The 26,616-nt window shown below is 37.3% G+C and overlaps 1 protein-coding gene across 1 annotated transcript; it reads right to left on the reverse strand.

Moving 5' to 3' along the window:
- Positions 1 to 11,252: 11,252 nt before the first annotated feature.
- Positions 11,253 to 18,669, reverse strand: LOC143240529 (ubiquitin-conjugating enzyme E2 variant 2-like). Its single transcript, XM_076483108.1, has 4 exons — positions 18,419 to 18,669; positions 16,206 to 16,354; positions 13,177 to 13,302; positions 11,253 to 12,380 (listed from the first exon to the last, which is right to left on the reverse strand). Exons 1-4 carry the CDS (start codon positions 18,441 to 18,443, stop codon positions 12,240 to 12,242), a joined length of 441 nt encoding a protein of 146 aa, XP_076339223.1. The 5' UTR covers positions 18,444 to 18,669; the 3' UTR covers positions 11,253 to 12,239.
- Positions 18,670 to 26,616: the final 7,947 nt, after the last annotated feature.

Consider the following 26,616-nt stretch of genomic DNA (forward strand, 5'->3'; position numbering starts at 1 on the left):
CAACAACGTCTTTGAAGGTTTTCCAGGCAATCTTTTGCGGCCCAACTAATAGATCTTCTAACCGCTTGTCACTCATAACATGTTTGATCTAAAGGCCAACAAAAATTCCCTCTTTGATCTTGGCCTCAGTTATTCTTGGGAACATCTGTCTTAAATAATGAAAATCTTTGTCTTCTTTGTTCATTGCTTTTACGAAATTCTTCATAAGTCCCAATCTTATGTGAAGAGGAGGCAAAAAATCTTTGCCAGGTCAACAAACAGTTCATGTGCCACACTTTTCTATCCTGGAATTAACGTTTTACGGAGTGGCCAGCTCTGTCTAGAATAATGTGACTCTTTGGCACGATTATCCCATTCACAGATGAAACAAGAGTACTTTGTATAGCCGAGCTGCAGTCCCAGTAACAGAGCAACAACTTTCAGATCTCCACAGATATTCCAGTTGTACTTGCTGTACTGGATGTGCTTCAGCAACATTTCCATGTTCTCGTAGGTTTATTTCATGTGTGCTGCATAGCCAAGAGGTATTGAAGGGTGAACGTTGTCACTGTGTAACAGAACAGCTTTGAGGCTTAACATTGATGAATCAATAAAGCGACGCCACTCTTGCGGGTCATGGTCACAACCCAAAACAAGGAACAATCCTTCGATGTCAACACAAACAGAGACTGTCAACTTGTGCAAAGAATTTGGTTATATCATTTTGGCGGTTTCAAAAAAGAGAAATTTTCGTACCTGGTGACAGTAAACACCATTCCTGCAGTCTCGAACCCAGCAATTAGACTTTTACTTTTGACAGACCCAAATCTCTGACCAGATCGTTTAATTCTGACTGTGTTATAAGATGTAGATCGCCTGAGGAGCACGGTTCAAAATCCGGATCAATGTCGCTGCCAGTTCTTTGCATTGCAGTTTTTTCATTTGGTTCGTCTAAGGTCCATTTCTCTGGTGTTTTTTGAATTGGAAGACTGTCGTCATGTGGCACGGGTCTCATTGTTGAAGGCAGATTAGGGTATTTATTTGACTTATTGTTTTTAGCAGAGAAACCAGGCACATTAGTCAAACAGAAGTAACAGTCCGTCAGATGGTCTTTCTGTTCTCGCCATATCATCGGGCCAGCAAACGGCATTGTCTTTCGAGTGCCTCTGAGCCAAGCTCTCAGACAAGGGTATACTCGCCACAAATATAGCAGAATGTATCGCGGCTGTTACGACATTGATGAGAAATATTGACCGACACTAATCGTCCTGTAAAACGTCTATAACATCTACCTTACTTGTTACAGTGCTACTGAAGCAATGCTATATTCTGAAACATGTATATTAATCCAGTGAGCAGCATCTGTGTATGCAAGCCACTTTTATAGCCTGCTGAGACAATGTCAAGCTGGCTCCGGCCTGTCCAGACATGGCCAGACTGCATAAAACATTGTTCATAGGTCTTTTACAGAAACGAAAATTTTTGGACACAAATATAAGAAAAAACATGACAAAACTGAAGATTTCGATGAAACGGTACGTGGTGGACAAATTTGGATGTGATTTTCGTGATCAGCAGCCAAAAATCTATTAGGAGCACCAGGGGCATAGATCCTAGGGGGATGGGTTGGATACATCCCTCCTTCATTTCAGGTGGGGGTATGGTGCATACAATTATCCCCCCCTACAGTTTGGTCTGTTGAATTGTTTTATTACATCACAGGCCTACAAATCGTGTGTTTGTTCTTGTGATTCTCGTGTTCTTACCAATCGAATTACATAATTAGGCCTAGATGTAGGCTTTTTCAGTAGCCGAAATGTACATCTTTAATATAGGCGTGCTTCTAAGCTTTTCGATCTAAGCGATAGTTCGTATCAGTCAATAGGCTTAAGTATACAGGCAAGGCTGGCAAGCACTATCACAGAATCTACATACGTTTTGTACGTAGTGTAAGATTAAGTAAAATTTTCATCATAACAGATTAAACATAGCATGAAATTCGAAAATATGACTCCCAAGCGTAAACTCTTGTGATCTAGATCTGGCAGGCCATTTGTAGCTTGTAGCTGCATCAATTTTATGTGTATATTGTGCGGTTTTCCTACACCATTTGTTCTTATGCATGTCTAGCCGGTTTTATTGTCGAACGCCTTACTCTCCTTAGCTGCCGAAGTCGCTGACCATAGTGTACGTTTAGTGTACAGTTAACTACAGGTTCGGGCCACTAGGATCCAGACGCGCCCTACATCACCCCCCCCTCCGCTCCCTTCAGTCTGAGCCACGATTTTACAACAGGGCTCATTAGACCTGTGTTTGTGGCCCTCATTAATCCATGAAATTTCAGATTATCACCACCCTCTAATAGAGTGCTGGTGCTTTATGGTAAAAGGACAATATATTCTCTTATCATAGATAGTAAAAATATTGTATTTTCTTGTATAATTAGAACACAAAAGGAGCGACTTCAACGGCCTGAAGCCTCTACTCGAATTGTATTGCTAGTTTTTGTTTAGGTGTTTTTATTTAATAGACATGCTTATACACATTATATCACAACGTGTTTGCCTTTGATGAGCTTTAACAGGAATATAATATATTTGTGATTGTTTAAGTATTTTTCGAGAAACTTGCAATTACTTGTGTTGTAACTAGCACACATTATTGTCCCAGCGATGCCCAGGCGGTCAGTCGGCTCGGTAGTCACTGTGAGGTTCGCGCGTTCGACTTAAATGCATTGTACAGTTCAGTCCTACTTCCATTTTGTTCTGTCTTCGTTCCTTGTACGTTAGAGTTTTCAATAAAGACTGTAGTTTAGCTTGTTGAGTCACCTGGGAAACAGATTCCAACTATGACAAACAAGCGTCTGAAACTTTCCGATATTAGACAGTTCTGCAAGCCAGTTACTAGTACTACAAGTGACAATGCATATGCAAATAATCCAACAACCTCAAGCAAAGGAATAGAAACTTGCCATACAGAGGAAATACCATGTTCATAAGAGGACGAGTCTAAAAAATGCTTGTGCAACTATTGCACATCATGAACCACCAGATAGTTGTGAAACAAGTTTGTGCAGTAATGAAAAATCTGACACTCCTTAAATACAGTGTGGAAAGCCATATCATCCAGACGCACAACTAATACCACGACAGAAAGCAAAATCTCAAAATATCAACTTCTAGGGCAAGTTGTTTGATGAATTCCCATGGCTGCACTTCAACAATCAGACTCAAAAATCATATGCTTTCATTGTGCCAAAGCGGAAAATAGAGGCCTTTTTACAGGGAAATTGGAGAGGCCAGTGGAGTATACCTTCATATCCACCGGTTTTTGCAACTGGAAAAAGGCAAAACAGAATTCAACGAACACCAATCCTCCTCTCAGCACAGATTCGCCATATCTCCAGAAGGTTCACTTGATGCAACTCCAGTGACTGTCCAGCTACATGATGGAAAAAGAAGCAGCTGGAAGAATGCAAAAGAAGTCTAGCCAAAATATTCAGAAGTTTAGGTTTCTTACTGCGCCAAGGTTTAGCATTATGTGGACATACTGATACGGAGGGGAACTTCCTGCAGTTAATGAAGCTCTTGGAAGAGGAAGATCCTGAGTTGACGGCCTACTTGTCAAAGAAAACCACATTCACATCACCTCAGGCTCAGAATGAAATAATGGAGATGTTCAGCCATCAAATACTAAGGAACATAGCACACGAAGTGCAGCAAAGTAAAATCTTTGCATTAATGGTTGATGGCACTCAAGATGTTACAGGTGCTAAACAGGAAGCGATATGTGTACGATACGTAGATGAGAACCAAGACGTCCATGAGACATTTCTTGGTTTGTACAGTGTTTCCAGTACAAACAGTATTTCCACTGTCAGGATTAAGAGCACAAACTTATGATGGAGCCGCTAACATGAGTAGTGCGTACAGTGGATGTCAGGCAAAAATAAAAGAAAAGCAACCGTCAGCTTTGTTTTTTCACTGCGGAGCACACAAAGCTAATTTATTAATGCAACATGCAGTTGAAGCTTGTGAATGTGTTCGAGATTCTATCCAGCTAGTATATGAACGTGGTGTCTTGTTTCAGAGGTCAGGCAAATACAAGACAATCTTTGAAAATATTGTATTGTCAGACAGCCACAATGGTCCAGTTAAATACATCCACCCACTGTGTCCAACACGCTGGTTGTGCCGCCTATCTGCAATTACATGTGCTAATGATCACTACAGTGACATTGTTGATTCTTTGTCTGAATTAGCAAATGAAAAATCAGATGTAGCAGTGAAAGCACAAAATCTGCTGGACAGATTTGACAAAGAAAAGACAGTTTTAGGATTGTTGATGGCTCAGCATCCATTGGCTGCATTAGAGGAACTAAACCGTGCATTCCAAGCAAAATCAACAACAGTATCTGGCATGATTGAAGCATCTGCAATGAAAGTTGAGCAATTGCAGGTATTGCGAACAGAGGAAAATTACAACAAGATATTTGATGAAGCTGAGAAAAAGGTAACTTCCCTAGATCTGGTGCCTATTGAACTACCACGCATTCGCAGACCCCCCCAGAAGGATCACAGGTGATGGCTCAGCACACCATTCTGCAACAGCTAGAGATTACTACAGAAGCCAATATTTTGAATTTGTGGACACAGTCATAGAACATCTGACCACTAGATTCAATGCAGACAACACTGACTTGAGGCAATATCTGGCACTTGAGAACATGATCACATCTGGCAAGATTGACAACTCGATTATAAACTTTTCTCCAGAAATCTCTGCACAACGGCTCGAGTTTCAGTTGCCCATGTTCAAAGGAATAAGAGAAGCAGTATCTCTGAAAGGTGCGAAGGATGTTTACTGTAAAATGCATGAAACAACCCAGCAGATGTTTGGTGAAGTGTTTCTTCTCATGAAAATTTTGCTTGTATGTCCAGTATCCAGCTGCGAATGTGAACGGTTGAAGATGTGGTTAAAGTTAACTATGTCTCAGTGCCGTCTCAACCATGTGGCAGTTTGTCACACTCACAAAGATGAGGCCGACAAGATAAATATAGAAGAGCTTATGAAATAATTCGTAAACAGATCATCACAAAGGAGGTCTACGTTTGGTAACATGTAGACTAGAGGACTAAATAAATCTTACTTCAATGAAAAGTATGAATAATTATGTGCTACATTGTATTGATGTGTAATTTTCAAGAGTTCGCAAAGACATTTTAATTATTTTTATCAAACAACATGAACAGTTTTTTCAGTATATATAAACTTATTAAGGGTAATTACTAATTTTATTAATATTTGAAAACGTAATTTATGCAATGAATGTTATTATTAACCTTGTCAAGTATAATGGCCATCTTTTATACTGTGCAGTGTGCAGGAATAAGTTCATGTGGCAGTTAATTTGTGACACATTTGTCTTTATTCTATTAATATTTTGAAAACTGTTCACAACATCTCACTTATACAAATCTACATGTAAACCTTGAAGTATCGTGGCAACAAGATTACTCTGTGACTGTATGTTTACAGCTTTCAGGTTCACGTAATAAGAGATTACCAATTTGCAAATTGAACAGTCCACATAAGTGGCTGCAAAAATTATCCCTCCATCGGGTGTAAAAAATCTACGCCCTTGAGAAGCATCCAACAGTGTTTAAGAAGCAAAAACTTTGTTATGCAGTGTGATTTATAGCCTAGTTTTGATCAAATAAGAGCATGATATATCTTTTGCATAGAACATTGCTCCATTCCCCAAGTGGTGAAAGAGAGGACACGAAGAATGTTCAGTGCTCTTGTACCTTTGTACCACACAACAAGCAGCTACGAGTGAAAGGTAGTGAAAGTTCTTGGGGCCATGGATAGCACAACTTCACTGAGTTCAGGATTGGGGTGAATACCCCATTTGGCAGCAAAAGTGCATGTAAACGGTTTTAGAGAAACAGAAATTAAAACTGTTTCCTGTGGACTGCTTTAGTAAACGATTGAGAGTATGTTTATAGCTGCCGCTCAATACATATCTTGTTCGACGACTGACATGAGATGTGAAAGTCGTCAACATAGAGCCCGTTTGCAACAGTAACAGCAAGTTGTTCAATGATGGCATTAATCTTTATACTGAAAAGTGTGACACTCAAAACACAACTCTGAGAGACTCCAAGTTCCTGCAGAAAAGAACGGGAAAATGTCGAACCTACACGAACTTGAAATTGCCTATCAAAAAAATTTTAGTAAAAAATGGGCAAGCAACCACATAACCAATTTCGGTGGAGGTTTCGTAAAATGTCATATCTCCATGTCGTATCATCAGCTTTCTCAAGATCAAAGAATATTGATACAAAATTTTGTTTGAGAAAGGCTTCTCTCACTGACATATCCCAAGTCAAATCAGGTGGTCCATGGTGGAGCACTGTCATCGGAACCCACACTGGGTGGGCGAGAGGAGAATATTTGACTTGAAGAACCAAACAAGACGAGCATTAACCATCCTCTCTAAGGCCTCACAGAGACAGCTCGTCAAAGCAATTGGACAGTAGTTTGAAGGAATCTTGGGATCCTTTCCAGACTTAGAGAAAGGTAAGACAGTATCCTGGTGCCAGGCATCAGAAAAACATTCTCCTGCCAGATCCAGTTAAAAACAATCAGAAAAATAGCAAAAGAAGCAGGAGATTGACGATGAAGCATCTTGTAGTGTATATCATCAGGTCCAACCAATGTACTGCCAAATCAATGAAGAGTCAGTTTGAGTTCCACCAGTGGAAGGGGCTATTATAGTCGTAGAGACAATCAGCTCAAAAGAAAGAGGTGATTGCTCTACTCGAGTCTTGACAGCTAAGAAGGTGGAGGATGATGCTGAAGTACTAGATACCCGGCAAACGATTTCACCCAAAGTATCAGTGGTGCTCTAGGTATCAGCTACTTCCTGGCCATCAAAGAGCAAGATCGAGAGGAGGACAGAATTATATTGCCCACTGACCTTTTGAACTTTGTCCTATACGAATTTGGAACTGGTGATAGGAGAAATGCTAGTTGTGAACTTAATACAATATTCCTTCTGGCTTTGACTTCTTACCCACCCAGCATGTGCATGAGCCTGCTGTAAAGCAATGCAATTCGAGAGTGTGGGATACCTTCGAAAAGTATCCCAGCCCATTTTTCAGCCTTCCATGCCATGTGGCATGCAGAATTCCATCACGAACGAGAATATCGTGGAACACGTTTAAGAAATAAATTGAACAGCTGCCTGTATAATGCAGTTAGTTACTGTTGCCATGCAGTCATCTATTGATGGCTTACAGACGATGGCAAGATCAAGTTTTGCAAGAGCAGTGAAAGAGGGCCAGTTGGCTTGATCCAGCTTCAACAGGGTCAAGCGGCTCGGGTGGCATCGACCATGGCCAGTCTCCCTCAAAATTACAGAAAAATGATCACTGTGTCTCGTGAATGATTGTCAATCCTCTATGAAAAGTGTGAGAATAGTGAAGGGGAGCTAAGATATCAACAGCAGTAAAGGACTGACTAGGTGCATGCAAATAAGTAGAAGAACCAGTATTGAAAAGAGAAAGGTTCTGATCTGAGAGCATACGCTTTATGGAGCGATTCCTCCAATCAATATCAGTACCTCCCCAGAAGGGATTATGTCCATTAAAGTCCCTCAGGATTGAAAAGAGATATGGCAGCTATTCAACAAGAGCATCAAGGTCTGATTGATCATCAGTCTTTTCAGAAGACTGGTAGAGAAAACAAACAGTTATGGTACGACCTAAGGAAGCACGGATGGTTACGGCCTCCAGGAGTGTGTCGAGTGGCAAAGACAGGGTGGGAACATGTTGATCAACCAACAGTGCCACCCCTCCATCACAAAACCTGTCATTTCTGTACAAAGAAAACTGTCCCCGCTAGCACACAGCAGTAAGTCTACAGATTTAGTGCTAAAATCAGAGGTTCGATTCCCCTCAAAAATAGTCTAATGTAGCTTTGCTATAAGAAAACACACACACATATAAAGAAAAATGCCGAAAGGTGACTGTATCGGCAGGTTTTAAAAATGTTTCCTGTAAGGAAAGACATACAAGATGGTAGGAAGCAATCAGTGCTTTAATGTCATCCAGATTAGAACGTAAACCCCGATAGTTCCATTGTATCAAAGTGGCCATTTTTATTTGTGTGTAGGCGAATTGGGTGGAGAGCCTTTATGTTTCTGACCACTTCTTTTTTTCTTTATTTGAGGGAGGTCTGTTGACTGAGCAGGTCTCTGTCGTTGGAACTAAAGGAAGTGGATTTTGGGGTTTGCTGGAATGAATGTTAGAAACAGAAATGGTTGTTGACATTGATGTATCAACTGCTTTAACCATGGAGGTCAAAAGATTTTTATATGGTTTGAGAATGATTTTTTTGGAGTCACAGAGAGATACATCTGCACTCCCACTATAGTAGTGGAACAAAGTGCAGCAGCATACGTTTGAGGTGAAGTGGTGGACAGCAACTTTCGAGCATCAGGGTTAGTAAGGTTTTGAATCTCTTCAAACATTGCACCTCTTTTTATTTCAATCACTTTAAGCAAGAACAAAAGTTGGATGGATGAGAGCCATTGCACTTTATGCAATAAGGGTCTGTTTCACACTCATAGGCATCGTGCCTTGCTACCGCAATGAGCATAATGTCAAGGAATCACAACATGATGCTTTCGAGTGACCAAACTGCTGACACTGGAAACATCCGAGAGGGTTTGGGATATATGGCTGTACCTTGCAATTAAGATAACCTTCCTTGATGGTGGCAGGTGGACACAGTGATGTAAATGTTAAAATGAGGACAGTGTTCAGCACCATAATTCCATCTTTCCAAATGGAGATACACCTCACTGCAGAAGCTCCTTGGGTGGAGAAACCAGTGAGAATCTCCGATTCAGGGATGTTCTTCAAATCCCTCTCAACAATAACTCCTCTTAATGCTTCCACCAATATTGCACCACAGCCAACATTTTTGACTAACTTTGGAGAGCTAGCAAGTCCCTCTAGGCCCTTCTGAATATAAAAGGGAGATACCCTGAAGGTTTGTCTGAAAGAGAATGTAATATTAAAAAATGAGATACAGGTGTTACAAATAAAGATTACTGCTCAGTCTTCAAGACATGGTCGTTTACCTATGGACTGTTTCTTTCCACTATTTTATTCAAGCTTTTATTTGGGGAATCCATACTAAAAGAGAATGTTTTGGCACCCACTGACCCCATACACCATGGAGCTCTACGAAATGACGTACTACAATGACAAACAAGGACACTGCAGCATTGCCAGGGTTTTGTGAGTAGTATACCCAAATACCAGCATCATATACAATGTTGACAACACCTGCTGAGAACATCCACAACTGGTACTTGGTTGACCATAGTACAAGTGGGCCAGCCAACTGACCCTAGGGGGCCACCCCAAGTCCTCCCATCTGCAGGAATTCAAGGCCAAAGTGGTATGTTAGGGTTAGACCAGGGTCATCTCCTCCTCTTCACAGGTCACCACACATGGCAAACATGTGGGTGGATGTTTGGATTCCAGAGGAGGTAAACTGAAAGAGCAAAATCTTCCCTGAATCTTCCACGTATAGGAATCCACAGTGAGGGGAGACTTTATGAGTGGACAATTTAATATACATTTAGGTGTAGATATGTAATTTAACAAGCTATTTATCAGAGCTTGAACTTACACTATTTCGTGATCTTTAAAGCATGCATCTAGAGTTGGTTCCACAATCCTAGATGCTAATGAATCCATAATTCATTATTTTAAAAGACTGGTATAGGTTCACTTAAATATGAACAACAAATACACGTTTACTACCATTCATTGCTGCCATAAACATATGTTTACCAGATAGACATCACTTATTTGTGAAACTGTTTATCAATAAAATTTCAATCATGTTTTATTTAGAGTTGTTAATAGAAAAAAAATGCACAAGTCTGAAGCCTATGCACTTAATAGACATGAGTGGCAAACCTATCACATGTTAAACCACTTACTTTACTAATTAGTCAATAACAATGTTGTGTCAGTGAAACAACAAGTGGCAATTACAAACAACACAGACTTCTGTTTGAAATTAGTGCCTTACCATTACTTCTTTGTATCTCAATTTCTTTATATGAAATATTTTTAACCATTTCTTTTAAGCTATATTATTTACAAAGACAAAATTACCAAGCAGTAGTTTGTTTCTCTACAATCAGAAAATTCCTATGCACTACATGGCAATTACTAAAACAAAGTTTGAACTTCCAGTGCCAGTAAATATGGGGATCATTGTACTACCATAACCAGAACAGGTGTTGCCTGTGTGAGTACATCCTTATAATCTAAGCAGCATAGGAACAACAAACTACTTGCATGACCAATAATCTACTTAACAGTACTCAAAAACAGCCTACTGGTAGCCAACTAAGTCTGTTTGTATTTGTTATTTCAACATCATAACATAGAAAGCTTAATTAAACATGAAGCAATGTAATAAGAAAGATGTTCTCTACATCTACAAAATAAATATAGAAACCTTACAGTCAAGTACACTAAAAATATAACAGTCAACTGATTTTATGTTTAATGAAGGGTTATAGATTTGGTTTGGTTTTTGAATTTCGTGCAAAGCTACATGAAAGCCATCTGCATTAGCCATCCTAATTTAGCAGTGTAAGACTAGAGGGAAGGCAACTAGCCACCACCACCCACTGCAAACTCCTGAGCTACTCTTTTACCAATGAATAGTGGTGTTGGCCATAACATTACAATGACCCCCAAGTGTGAAAAGACAAGCAGGTTTGATGTGATGAGAATTCGACCCCACAACCCTCAGATTACGAGCAGAGTGTCTTAATTGTCTGGCCTGAAGGGTTATAGGAGAACAAAACACATTTCAAACAATCTGCAAAACAAAACGTATATGGATTACAATCTAATAGTTATAAAACAATTAAACATTTTGCGTAAGATTCACAACAGCATTCAAAACCAATTTTTATTACAATCTTGCATGCAGTTGTAGAGAGATATCTGTCTGCACTTCTCACGTTACTAAATCAAACCAATATAATAGTAAGCATAAAGTTCCTATTATAAGACAATAAACCATTGTTCAGTATCCTTCTTTTATTCAGGTACCAAGTCATTAAAACATGCTGAAATGTAATCTGTAAAAAACATGACATTACTGTGTTCCCTGTATTTAATTTTAAAGGTATTTAAAAAAGTTACAACATCTGTACACACAATGAAAGATTTTTCAAGGAGTGAAATAATTTTATTAGCATTTGACTGCCATCTCATATACATGTGTTAAAAGCTCTTAACTGAAGTCAACTGTCTAATACTCACAACTGAAACAGATTCTTAAAATGACAGAAAAAGGTTCAAACTACAAATAAATACATAACTAAATTTTTATCAAAAGATAATACTCAGTGTACAGCATGCCTTATTTATTTTCACTCAAAACAGGCAAAAAAATTAAAGTCAGAGAAACAACCAATATTAAAACATTAATTTTCACCAGAAAAGGAAAACAGATGTTTACAATGACAGTTTTTAGGAAATAATGGTTAAACCAAGTTGAATTTTTTTCATTATTGATTAGGAACAAAAAAAAACAAATCTCGAATTTCAATATTAACAATTATACATAGATTCTACGCAGCTGTAACAACAAAATGGACACACTAATCAAATAATAGTCTGAATACTTTTAAGTATAATTTTCTCAAACAAAATTATAAAAATAAAGTCAGAAATTCTGTTTTTATTTAATCAAGAAATAACTGAATATTATAAAACACCACCATTTCTTTCTTCTTGTTAATGACATTTCGAGATTCAACTGATAACCAGAAAATCATTTTAGTATTCTAATCAAGAAAACAAAATAAAAAAAATAAGTGTTAACTTCTTACTTCACAAAACTTTGTCCAAAAGGATGCTTTAACCTATTTATTTCCATGCCCCACTTACTGACATCAAACCCAAGGGTAAAATTATAGTTTGAAGACAAAATAAGGGTTATTTTAATGTGTAACTCAGAATATAACAAATCCACCAATTAATGGAGAAGCAAGCTGGTCCACAATTCAGGCAGACAGAAAATGGGGACTTTATAATCAGCTGTTGCCCGTGATCGTACATCCCTTTGTCCAAAGTAGCACAGGAACTATGAAGTGCTTGCATGTATCAACGATCTCCTAATCATAACTGCATATCCTCTTATTTGTTTTGCTAAAATGTAGAGCCTTCTGGTGGCTGACTAAGTCTCTGATTTTCTTTCAGTGTCATAGCTCTACGAAGCTCTTGAAGGACCGTCTTAATTGAATATGTTCTTTGCCAACGACTGAGGACTGTAATAGATTTTTTCTCGACCTGTCAGAAAAGAATAAAAAAATATATAAATATGTGTAGCTTCAACTAAAATAATTTGAGTTTCTATCAAATGTATGATACATATATACGCACATATACAAGTTGAGGAAAAGCTAACATCACACAGAGCCTATTATTTGAAAATAATCCTACATAACAATATGGAAATTTTCATGCATATTAGGAAAGAAAGAAAGAATGACACATTTGAGGTTTGAGTAAATAGTCCTGTATTCCAATACAATTTAGTATTACAACCAATAACAAATATTTTAGCACCCTTAAGTAAAACTTTCTTGAAAAACATTAGTAACTTTAAAAAAAACACTTTTTCCATTAACATATTTAAAATCTTTTTGATCAAACACCTGAAAAGATATTCTTGAAGTGTCTAGAATAGTCAGAGAAATTCAGAATTATTTTAAGAATGATGGTGATAATATTATAAAAAATGTTTAAATAATTGTTATAACAAAAAATATCAATAATATTACAGTACAACAGAATTCTCCAAACCAATCCTACACATGGAAATAAAATATTTAGTCAAATTTTTTTAACTACAACATCTAAAAGACTTGCTGAATCTCACTGGATATTTGACATTGAAAATTTGTGTGAACTGCATAATCATTATTGTCATAATAAGTACAAATACAAACAATTGGGTAGGCATATCCATTTACTAATACAGCATTTGAAAAATTAGGTTTATGACAGAAAAACAAAAACTTGTACACAACTTCTTCATTCAAGTGCTTTAAATTATGTATTAGAAAAATTTTAATACGCTTACCAAACCAGTACTCTCACTAATTCCATTCATTTTTAATTTTGTAAGAAACCTACAAGATGGAGGTTCTTCAGGATACTGTTGGCCACATTCTATTCTTAAACTGTAAATTCTATTTTCATATGGTGTCTGAAAAACAATATTTAAACTTTCAGTTTGAGCATAGTTCTATTAACCATTTGCTCTAACTAAAACTGCTGGTTTATTCATTTCTAAGTAAATAAATTTTACTAACTACAATTAATAAGGTACAGTCATGTGAAAAAATTAGGACACCTTATGAAAGTGTGTATTTTTGTAATAATTTTGGATAAATGGATATTTAATCTCAATTGTAACAATACTGAGAGATTAAAGTAATATAACTAAACAATTAAAACTGAAGAAAAGACTTTTCAAAATCTTCTGTAAAATCTAATTCTACAAAAATGCATATTCTAACTGAGGAAAAGTTAGGACACCCCCACATTCATATCCACTTAAAATGGCCAGACTCACACATAGGTTTATCACACCAGGTACACATGATTAGAAGATTGTTACTCAGCATTGTGAATGAGGCTTGCTCTATTTAAACCACAGACATTTAGTTTGGTGTGCTCTTGGTTGTTGAAGTGAGAGTGAGCACCATGGTGAAAGCAAAAGAGCTGTCTGAGGCCTTCAGAAAGAAAATTGTAGCAGCTTATGAGTCTGGTAAGAGATTTAAAAAGATCGCAAAAGAATTTGAAATCAGCCATTCCACTGTCCAGAAAATAGTCAACAAGTGGAGGGCTTTCAAAACAACTGCCAACATGCCCAGGTCTGGTTGCCCAAGCAAGTTCATTCGGAGAGCAGACTGCAAGATGCTAAAAGAGGTCTCCAAAAACCCTAAAATGTCATCACGGGACCTACAGCAGGCTCTGGCTACTGTTGATGCGAAAGTGCATGCCTCTACAATCAGAAAGAGACTGCACAAGTGTAACTTGCATGGGAGGTGTGCAAGGAGGAAACCTTTGCTCCCTAAGAGAAACATCAAGGCCAGACTGAAGTTTGCCAGAGGGAATGTAGACAAAGACCAGGACTTCTGGAATAATGTTCTTTGGACAGATGGGTCCAAAATTGAATTATCTAAACACCACAAACCAAGTACAGCATTCCAGGAAAAGAACCTCATACCAACTGTGAAGCATGGAGGTGGAAGTGTCATGGTTTGGGGCTGCTTTGCTGCAGCAGGACCTGGACAGCTTACAATCATAGAATCCACCATGAATTCTACTGTGTATCAGAGGGTGCTTGAGGAATATGCAAGTCCATCTGTAAGAAAATTAAAGCTGAAGCGGAACTGGACCCTGCAACACGACAATGACCCAAAACATACCAGTAAATCCACCAAGGACTGGCTGAAAACTAAGAAATGGAGAGTCCTGGAATGCCTGAGTCAAAGCCCAGATCTTAATCCCATTGAGATGCTGTGGGGTGACTTGAAACAGGCTGTACATCCAAGAAACCCCTCAAACATCTCACAGCTGACAGAATTCTGCATTGAGGAGCAGAGCAAACTTTCTTCAGACCAATGTCAGAGACTGGTAGATGGCTACAAGAAGCATCTCACTGCAGTTATTTCAGCCAAAGGGGGTAACACTAGCTGTTAGGGGGTAGGGTGTCCTAACTTTTTCCTGAGTTAGAATATGCATTTTTGTAGCTTTACATTTACAGAAGATCTTGAAAAGTCTTTTCTTCAGTTTTAATTGTTTAGTTATATTCCTATAATCTCTAAGTATTGTTAAAATTGAGATTAAATATCTATATATCCAAAAATGTTACAAAAATACTCAGACTTTCACATGACTATGTTCAAGCCTTAATATTATGTTGACTTCATGCATTGAAACATGATATTGTGAAGACTTCACATTAACATGAAATGGTTGCATTAAATAAACAAAACAGAAGTGTGAAGGATAAACAATTTTTAAATTAGCTTCTATGATGCTGCAACAACAACACAAAATCATTATAAAAACAGCCAACCCAATATTATTAGAATATAACAATTTCCAAATCCAGACTTACAAATTCTTTCAATACCATAAATGTTAACAAGTTCAAACTTGCAACTAACTGTTCAGAAACAGGGAGTTAAGAAATATAAACAGTTAACAAATTATATTATACCTGTCTAGATACATGCATTTTCAAGTTCCACAAAATAAACAAACTCAAAAAGTGAATCATTCCCTGCATGGTTTAGTAGTTGCAATGTTTGTAAAAGTTATTCAAATTCCAAGTAAAATAATTAATTAAATATTGAAAATTAAATTATGAAGTATAATAAAATTATGAGCAATGGAAAATTTTCATTATTTTAATGCCCAAATTAGGTTCAACCAAGCTAACACACAATGAAGTACCAATTAAAATTGTAAAAATAGATTTTTTGTACAGTACACTTACTCTAAGAGGACCTACAGCCATCATACCAAAGTAAACCACTTACTCCAGGAGGACCTACAGCCATCATACCAAAGTAAACCACTTACTCCAGGAGGACCTACAGCCATCATACCAAAGTAAACCACTTACTCCAGGAGGACCTACAGCCATCATACCAAAGTAAACCACTTACTCCAGGAGGACCTACAGCCATCATACCAAAGTAAACCACTTACTCCAGGAGGACCTACAGCCATCATAAAGTAAACCACTTACTCTAGGAGGACCTACAGCCATCATACCAAAGTAAACCACTTACTCTAGGAGGACCTACAGCCATCATACCAAAGTAAACCACTTACTCCAGGAGGACCTACAGCCATCATACCAAAGTAAACCACTTACTCCAGGAGGACCTACAGCCATCATACCAAAGTAAACCACTTACTCTAGGAGGACCTACAGCCATCATACCAAAGTAAACCACTTACTCTAGGAGGACCTACAGCCATCAAACAAAAGTAAACCACTTACTCTCGGAGGACCTACAGCCATCAAACAAAAGTAAACCACTTACTCTAGGAGGACCTACAGCCATCAAACAAAAGTAAACCACTTACTCTAGGAGGACCTATAATCATGCCTGTCCAACGTGTAAGAGTCATATCGCTATCATCTTCTAATCCCCAGCTAATAGTACCATCACCAACACCCTTCTGACCTTGTTCCAATTCTTCAAGTAAACGGAAGTTACGGGGAACTATAATTCCTATGATAGAAAAATGTGGAAAATTTAATTTTACAAAATATCTTACGTAAATTTCTTAAATTATCTCTTCTAATGTACTAAAGAATAAAACAAATTTCACACATAAAACAGGACTAAAGTTAAACACATGTATAAATCTTGAAAAATTTGGCAGATTTGTTAGTGTTTCACATTTCTAAAACATGAAGTCTATTAAGTTTCATTACTCCAATTTGAAATGTAAAATCATTGCATTCACCAATAAATTTCCAATACATCTCTGCATGTGCACATAAGTCAGTAATAATAATTCATGGTTGTTCTTGTGGTTTCATTTCTATGTTATGAACTTGATATTTCCTTTGCATTAATTCTTTATTTATTATTATTAAATTACAGTTTGTCTTTGTTTTTACAAATTTGTGATACATTTTATTTTTAATTTATGTTTACCATCGAATGGATCTTATACGATTGAGTTGTCACTTTCATAACTGTACAGTTACTAATTTTCATTTTCTGTATTTCACAAAGAGTTTTGTTTTCTCTTATTTTAAGCTTGTGTACTGTCAGACTGTCCTTTTCTAAATTAGGAAAAAAACTTGTCTGACAAGTCTCTTGACATTCTTTGAAGAGGTTACTACTTACAGAGATGAGGGTAAGGGAACAGATGTGGTATATCTGGATTTTCAGGAAGCATTTAACAACATCCCACATAAAAGGCTTATTTAAACTATCATCTCTGAAGATGTGGAAAGTAGTTAGGTTCATTGAGAAGAAGACTGGCTATAATGAAGAAAGCAGAAAGTTGTTATAAACTGAGTTCAGTCAAACTGGAATAACGTTACAAGTGGTGTACATCAGGAGTCAGTGTAAGGACCTTTGATCTTTTTTAATATATATCAATGACATCGATGAAGAAAAAAATTTACTGATGAGATTAAAGTTTTGGATGTTACTGGCAGTAAGGAGAATGCTATTATTGCAAAAGGATTTTGATTATTTGGTGATGGCTTTTAATTACAATAAATACAAGGCAATGCATGTGGGTTGTAAAAATCTGAATTATAAGTATAATTTGAATGGGAATAACCTTAAAAGTAGCTTGAAAGAAAGGGATTCTGATTTAATGGTTGATCAGTTTCTTAAACCATCCAAGCAGTGTACTGTTACTTGTGGTGTAATAAATAGGATTTTAGGTTATACCTTCAGAAATATTAAAAATTAGTCTAAAGATGCAAAACATTATAATGTTATTAATTAGACCACATTTGGGGTATTGTATTTAGTCTTTGGCTCATTAACTTAGAAATTGTTGCAAAAGGTTCAGGAGAGACCTACAAAGATAATACCTGGGATAAAAATGTTATCAAACGAAGTTACAATCTCTGAACTTTTCTCATACAATAAGTTAGAATAAAAGTATATTTTACACTTAACATCACATATTCCAATCAAGTTATTTCTCACTGTTTAAAACTTCACAATTTTCAGTCACAAATTGCCCATAAATTTCCTGTTTGATCCTTCTAATTATGCAGAAATCAGTAATCTGAAAATACCATGCCAGTATGAAACCACTACTACATAATTTTAAAAACAACAAACAGAAAATTTCACCATTTTCAATCTTCAGAGAAAGAAAATTTAATGAATAGTTGTTAAATTACTTGCTTTTGACTTTTTAAGCTTGAGAAAAGAATATCATTGTTTTGCTGTGAAAAAGCTACAAATGAACTGCGGAAGTACTTTACAAAATCAAAGTCAGACAAATAATTTTAAATAACAAACCTCAATGGATTTTGGTATGTATCACGACTGCAACCAATCCAAATAAATATGTAATGCTAAAAAGTATTACAAGTTAAACGTTGCACTTATATCGTGATGCACATGGAACTTGAAGAATAACCTCACGAGTATTACCGCTATACTAATCGCAGTATAAGTAATAATTACAACGAACTACAATTAAATATATTATAATCCAGTAATTCATCTTAGTCTATAACGCTATGTTATTTTTAAACCTTATAAACTTGTTATACATATCAATTACGAAACATAATCATTTTATTAAAATACCTGATCCACCGGTGGAGCTCGCCATCTTGTATAGTCGTGGTAGGCCCTATGCGGATGGAATGTTGCGCCTAATTGGTCTATGGTATTTTTTATGAATTTGTAATTATACAATAAAAATTGAAGCTCATAACAGTTACACGGTCAATACCAACTATGATGTTGCGTACTAATGTAAAAATTTATGCACAAAGAGAACTGAATAAAGCTAAAATAATGAGATCAGCCCGCTACCTAGTGGAATGAAACATCTCTATCAATTTTAAGAAGAACAAATAATTAATTGAAATACGAATCAAAATACCAGTCTATGAAAAAGTAAAGTTTATGTTATCAACAGTTTTTCAAAAAATCTCGTTTAATTTATTAAGCACGTGTCAATTCATAAATATTCGTGCTTTACGACATTATAAATACTATATGAATTATTACAGGATTGGTAGATGATTCATACTTTAGGGTGCGGTCTTGTCACCGAATTATACCGGTTTGGAAAAGTTTTTCCCTCATCTGTAACTCAGGATATAACTCAGTGATTGGTTAACTGTATTCGCTTCATATCTGTTAAACAGTTTGTTTGCTGAATACTTCAGAGTAGCATTTCTCAAAGTGGGAACTCGACCTAAAGAAGGGATTGTGAGGCTATAAAAAATATTTCGATAACGGATATGTTAGAATATGCAAGAATTTGCTATGATTTCGTGTGTGAGTTGGGCGTGGGGGTCACAGCCTGAAATAATTTCAAAGAGAAGCCGAGAAAAAAACGTTTGTTAACCTCTTGCTATAGATTAATGACTTAATAGCTTCTCTGCTGCACATTCTTTAAAACCTATATTAATATTGGTTCAACGTGGTAACTAGAAGTCAACAACAATAAAACAAAAACGTATCTAATATATAGTCCATCAATACAAATAGACCTAACCTTGTTCTTTTTCGATTTGCCCACGTATAAGGCTACTAATGAGGGGTGGTATTCTCTGAAGCCGATACAATTCAGTGACTGGTCACAACACACATGACTTTCAGTATTGCCGGTAAATGTTACAAGGGTAGCACAAGTTCATTTTAAATGGATGACAATCTAAAATCTTGTATATAATTTTATGCTTTGTCATTCTAACATCAGCTTTAAAAAATAAAAAATAACTTAATAGGATCAATAGAGACTCTGATGAGAGTTATTCCATCACAGGTAAAAGCTCTTGTCTTCCGCTCACTACAACGTCATCTCTTTAGCTTATTTTATAAATAAAGACTACTTTTCACTTTCTTAATATTATATCCAGTGTACCCTCTAAACTGTGTTGCCACACAACAGCCAATCAAGTGTCGTGCACACCCTCAGTAACAGTGAGGAATCTCAAAATGTTGACGGCCTTAATAACCCTGGCAGTATACAGGTCAAAAACCCAGATAACTAACTCGTAGCAATGAAAAGCGGCCTAATGATCTAACAGGGTCGATTGTCTAAATATATCACTCCTCCCCAAAAAAAAACAAAGAGAGAGGACATTGATTATGTCAATTTCTCTCTTGATCAAAATTCCTTTACATTAAAGTCATAATAGATTTTCTAATTGTACCGCTAGTTATTTATGGATACTATTTCAAAGGTAAATAAATGAGAATATCACATCAATATCTGAAAGCTTGGGCATTCCCTTACTAAATATTTGTTGGTATGTTTAATTATTCACATATCTTACAAATGTTCTAATAAATACACGCTTATATAAGATTTTTTTTTTCTCTGTTTGAAACTTATACAGCACGATTCTAGATTTATCTTGGGATGATTTTGGCTTCAAAAGAAACATGATAATTTGATCATTTCGTGGTGACGAGAAAACCCACTTGTAGAGAAAAATATATTTGATTTGCAGTGTTGGAAAGCCATACTGGACTATACATTCCTTGAGACTCAGCACGTGAAACAAAACAAAAATTCAACTTACTAAGAAATCAAATAAACACAGCCATAAAACTATGCTCACCAGATAAAATTAACGACGAATTAGACAAAATAAAACAATACTTCATCAACAAAATAACTTTCCTTCACAAATCGCAAAAAAAACATTATACGCACACACCTAGACAAAAAGTAAAATCAACTAACAAAAGTAAATATATCCCACGATTTAAAAAAATCACGAAACCATATACGGCTGCATGCCATATATTCTCGACATCAGCATAAAAATATCCAACATTTTGCAAAAAGTAGCAACAAAATATGACATTCCAGTTAACACCAAATTTATTCAAAAACCAGTAGAAACAAGTAGAAAAATGGAAACCAGATTCACAGAACACAAAATGTCACCTTCACACGTTTTTCGAACACTGCAGATCAAACAAACATAACATAACCATAGAAAACACCCAAATACTAAACAAAGAAATAAACATAAACAAACGCAAAATTAAAGAAGCCTTACTTATACAATAACTCAAGCCCAAAATAAACCAATACAAAGGAACACATTTATGCCAATATTAACAAATATATCCAACATCTAAGCACGCTCTCTACATTCCTACACTCAATTACACAACAACCTTAAAACATGTGGTCAGCTATCGATCAGTTACCTCTTTCTTTCTTTGTGAACCAGACAATTTGTTCGCTCCTCTATATAGAGCTTTCTCTGTTTGTTTGTTTGTTTTGAATTTCGCACAAAGCTACTCGAGGGCTATCTGTGCTAGCCGTCCATAATTTAGTAGTGTAAGATTAGAGGGAAGGCAACTAGTCATCACCACCCACTGCCAACTCTTGGGCTACTCTTTTACCAACGAATAGTGGGATTGACCGTAACATTATAACGCCCTCACGGCTGAAAGGGTGAGCATGTTTGGTGCACCGGGATTCGAACTCGGAAATATCAGTAATATAATTCCAAATATGAATGATATGAAGAATTAACGATCATCGTACGTAAACGCTAGTCTTAAAAAATTCGGGAAAACGTTTCGAAAATGTCTAATAACTTCTTTAAAGTTATTTATTTTAACATAATTTTTATTATTCATCCATCAAAGAATAATGAAAGTACTCCAGTATAGGTTAAGTGCTGACAGTGCTCTGTACACTGTTGGAACTATAATCCCCAAGGCCCGACATGGCCAAGTGATTAAGGCACTCGACTTGTAATCCGAGGGACGCGAGTTAAAATCCCTGTTACACCAAACATGCTCGCCCTTTCAGCTGTGAGGGCGTTATAATGTCACGGTCAATCTCACTATTTGTTGGTAAAAGAGTGGCGGTGGATGGTGATGACTAGCTGCCTTCCCTCTAGTCTTACACTGCTAAATTAGGGACAGCTAGCGCAGATAGCTCTCGTGTAGTTTTGCAATGGCAAATGCAGTTTTTAAAACTGTTTTTCTTGCTCTCTCTCTCTCGCGAAAAAAAAAGTTAGAAAATGTTTGGTTTATATATAACCTTAATTACCTTACTAATAATATTAGTATTTTAATTGGTAGTAATGCTAATAATATGCCGTTTTTACACATATAAATTTGATCATTTCTTTATGGCATCGAATAAAAAACAAACAAAATAATACATAGTTTAAAATGTAATACATAACCACAAATAACAATCAATAAATATTTCTCTATCGTACCAACGTAATACCTTGCTGCGTTATTGAGCAAGGTTTGGTTTGTTTTAAAATTTGCGCAGAACTACATGAGGTCTATCTGCACTAGCGGTCCCTAATTTGGCAGTGTAAGGCTAGAGAGAAGGCATTTAATCACCACCATCCACCGCCAACTCTTGGGATACTCTTTTATCAACAAATAGTGAGATTGACCGTAACATTATAAGCTCCCACGGCTAAAAGGGCGAGTATCTTTAGTGTGACGAGGATTCGAACTCAGGACCCTCGGAGTACGAATCGAGCGCCTTAACAACCTGGCTATGCTGGACCGTTAAGCAAGGTAATGTTGGATGACAAAAGAACCATCAAAAATCCTAAAGTAACCGTTGGTAACTACACACCATTTATATAAGCGCCCCAGTAGCACAGCGGTATGTCTGCGGACTCACACCGCTAAAAACCGGGTTTCGATACCCATGGTGAGAAAAGCACACCCGTTGTGTTGCTTTGTGTTTAATTCTAAACAAAAAAACAAAAACATCTTTGTAAGTAATACGTTTGCGTTTGTCTGTCCTGAACTTTCTTCGCAAATTTCTCAATTAAACGCTACAAATCTCATATCACAGTTAAAAAGGCCTTTGTCGAGCAGTTCAGATTGCATATTGGTTTTACCATTCAGAAATCATCTCACTTGTTTTTTCGTTAAGTCAAACATTTTAATGCAACCGGTACATAATTTCATACAAAGAATACTCAACCTGCACGTAGCTTCCTCAAAAAATTAATATTACATTAAATACAATTTCTATTGGCTTCATCGTCTTACTTAGGTTTAAAACAAGAATGAACAGTAAGTTCAAAACAAACATGCTCATAACTTTGTGAACATGCATTTAAACCAGTGTGTATTAACCTGTGATGTACAAATACCGCTTAGGGGTGCGAAATGTTATTTCTGGAAATGCTAAACATGTCAACATTTTCGTTGCAAATAAGGTTTCTCCCTCGAACTCCTGAGATCACTTGATAACAAATTAACAGTAAACTTTCTATACTTTTCAACCGTAACTATGCGATAGTAGCCACCGCAAATTCTCCCAAGCTAGTCGTTAAAGTTCCCGTACTAAGAAAGCTTCTTTTGTAACAAAAATTGGCAGCTATCTGTTCAGAACATAATGTTATATAATACATCATTTGATAAATGAAAACGTTGCCTTTCTATTGGTTGTAGACCAGTGGTGCACAACTTTTTGAGTCAGAAGCCACAAACAGACTTTTCGTAACCGTTGGAGGCCACAAAAAATTGAAGATTAAAATCGTCCCACAGTTGTTTCACATAAGATGGACATCACGTTTAAGAACACACAAATAACAATTACATCAAAGAGTTTACACATTATTCTAAGAAATGTTATGATACGTCAACTGTCACAAAGTCAGTGCGATGGATGATGCTGCATGTCATCTACAAGCTTAAAAATGTCCAGCTTGATGTTTGACTTGAAAGACGCAAGACTGCTTCCAGATGATCATCAGTCAGCTGATTGCGAGTGTTGTTTTTGTTTAGGTTCATATGCGAGAAAGCCTGCTAGCAGCGGTACGTGCTGCCAAACACGTTGATGTGGACAAGAGCATTCTCTTTCAGATTAGCAAATGTATCAGGCAACGTTTTGTAGAAGTCAAGCAAACTGTTCTCTCTGTAAATAGCATGCAGTTCATCAGATGCCTGGAGATCAGTAAGTTCGAGCTGATATTCTGCTGAAAAGTCATTCACTGACACACTAAACGGATCAGCAAAATGTTTCATCAACAATCTGCATTGGTCAAAGTCATGAAACCGTGAGTTGAAGGATTGAATCAAGGTATCTAGCTTCCCAACATAAACTTGTGTGTCAATGTCCTGATTCTTCTGAAGCTGTGACTCAAAAGTGGGAAGTGCACGAAGTTGCCTGATGCTGCTTGCTGCCAGAACAACTGCAACTTTGTCCTGAAAGCTGAGACGTGATTTGCAAGCTAACAGACAAGCTGATTTTTGCCTTGCAACTTCAAATTCAGATCATTCAAGTGTTGTGTCATGTCGATTAGAAAGGTCAAATCAGCTTGTCTTGCTGGATCAGTCATGGAAATCACTTCTGTGTCTTTGTTCTTGCCTTTGAGGAATTCTATCACCTCGTCAATCAACTCCCAGAATCTTCTGAGCATCTTCCCTCGACTCAGCCAGCGTACTTCACAGTGATACACAAGGTCACCAGAGTCTGAATCAATTTCTTCAAGAAGACTTCGAAACTGACGGTGATTTAGCCCTCGTGATTTGATGAAATTAATGGTTTTCATCACTAATGCCATCAGTGCCTGAAAACCAAGTTCTTTACTGCACAGGTTCTGTTGGTGAATAATACAATGCAACTTCACCAAGTGTCTGTTCTGCTTTCCTCGATGCTTCATCAACAGTGCTACCAGCCCGCTACTTTCTCCGGTCAAGATAAGGGATGTACGCACATATTCTGTAAACTGAATGGGTGCATTTTCCCAAAAAGGTTAAAAACACTGATTTGTTTCGTGAAATCCAATGAAACACTACTACACAGTCGTACTGTCTCCGCGAATAGAGCAGACCCAGTTGTCTGACTGACCCTTCATGGAACCCATGCCGATTAGTTCCTCTGTGATATCAAACGATGACGACATACCACGAACAAAAACTACTAGCTGTGCTGTTGAATTGATATCAGTCGACTCGTCTGCTGCCAAAGAGAAGTAGACAAAGTTGGCTGCTTTATTTGTAAGCTGCCTTGTCACGTCTGCTTACAGGTGTGAAATTCTTCGTTGAACTGTTATACGATTCAAAGCCACCGTCTGCAGCTTGCGAACTGCTTCCGGACACAACTTTTCCGATGCAGTAATCAAACATTACTTGACAAAATCACCATCAGTGAACTGTCGGCCAGATTTCGATATCATCAACGAAATATCGTAACTGACCTCACATGCTGCACCTAAATCAACTGACTGCTTTGAAAAAACGTTCTGCTGATGATTCAGCGACCGCTGCTGAGATTCAATTCGAGCTGTTTGTTCATCACCGACAACGTTGTGGAAATCTTTATGCTTCGACTCATAATGACACTTCATATTGGATACCTTCGCCACTGCTACTGTCGAATGACACAGCAGACCAATCACGTTCTTATGTTGTTGAACAAAACAATATTTTGCAGTCCAATCATCATGAAACTGCCGGTTTTCGTCGTCAACTTTTCTTTAGCTGCCATTTTGTGGCCTGGCATGGCCAAGCGCGTAAGGCGTGCAACTCGTAATCTGAGGGTCGCGGGTTCGCGCCCGCGTCGCGCTAAACATGCTCGCCCTCCCAGCCGTGGGGGTGTATACTGTTACGGTCAATCCCACTATTCGTTGGTAAAAGAGTAGCCCAAGAGTTGGCGGTGGGTGGTGATGACTAGCTGCCTTCCCTCTAGTCTTACACTGCTAAATTAGGGACGGCTAGCACAGATAGCCCTCGAGTAGCTTTGTGCGAAATTCCAAAAAACAAACAAACAAACAAACAAGCTGCCATTTTTGTTACGAAATAATATCAAAATAGGGTTCGTAAGTAAATCTCGAAGAACAATTGGAACGCGTGAGATTTCCTAATTACGGAAATTTTGTGCCAATGTTTAAATGCCTATGCATTAACAAGATTTGGTTATTAAATTTTCTTTATTTTACAATATGGAACCATCAAGTATCTAATCTAATGCATATTCTTCTATAGCGCTTAATCTTTGCGCAGGCGCGAACTCTCTATGTTTGACTTTCCCGTTCGATATCGCGGGCCACTCGGCGACTCGTCGCGGGCCGGACTTTGTACACCACTGTTGTAGATGATATAAAATTCAACGTAAGAATTGTTTGTTTGTTTGTTTTTGAATTTCGCACAAAGCTACTCGAGGGCTATCTGTGCTAGCCGTCCCTAATTTAGCAGTGTAAGACTAGAGGGAAGGCAGCTAGTCATCACCACCCACCGCCAACTCTTGGGCTACTCTTTTATCAACGAATAATGGGATTGACCGTCACATTATAATGTCCCCACGGTTGAAAGGGCGAGCATGTTTGGCGGGACGGTGATGCGAACCCGCGACTCTCCGATTACGAGTCGCACGCCTTAACCCACCTGGCCATGCCGGGCCCATACCTGTGTGAGACAATATGGTGTTGTAAGGTGAAAATTCAAAACGAGCGCGCAAACTCATAAATTAGCAATAATAATTACATTTAATTGTTCATTTTAATTTCGAAAACGTATGATGTAATGTATAAAATTACACTAGTTGTCGCGTTAAGACAGATCTAACACATGATTCCGGTTAAATATAGCTTTTCAGTTTTTTGCTGACCACACATTAGCTTATTTACTTGTAAGTACTCTCAATAGTTATGTGTTTTTAATATCTCATAAAGAACAGATATCGTATAGTTTTCATTATCTAACGCGTTGACTCCCAAGTCTTTTATGCTCATACTTTCCAGAGTCCAGAAAACAAATGTTGTCCTGATGTCTTAGTCTCGTCTGTATATGTAGCCGTTGTGTCCTAGGCAATA

The sequence above is a fragment of the Tachypleus tridentatus genome, chromosome 13 (genome assembly GCF_004210375.1).
Source record: "Tachypleus tridentatus isolate NWPU-2018 chromosome 13, ASM421037v1, whole genome shotgun sequence".
Classification (NCBI taxonomy): domain Eukaryota; kingdom Metazoa; phylum Arthropoda; class Merostomata; order Xiphosura; family Limulidae; genus Tachypleus; species Tachypleus tridentatus.

Coding starts and splice junctions, on each gene's coding strand:
- LOC143240529 (XM_076483108.1), bottom strand. CDS start 18,443: ATGGCGAGCTCCACCGGTGGATCAG. Junction 16,355..18,418: donor GAGCTCCACCGGTGGATCAG/GTATTTTAATAA, acceptor TTTCTATCATAG/GAATTATAGTTCCCCGTAAC. Junction 12,381..13,176: donor TTAGTGAGAGTACTGGTTTG/GTAAGCGTATTA, acceptor CTTTTCTGACAG/GTCGAGAAAAAATCTATTAC.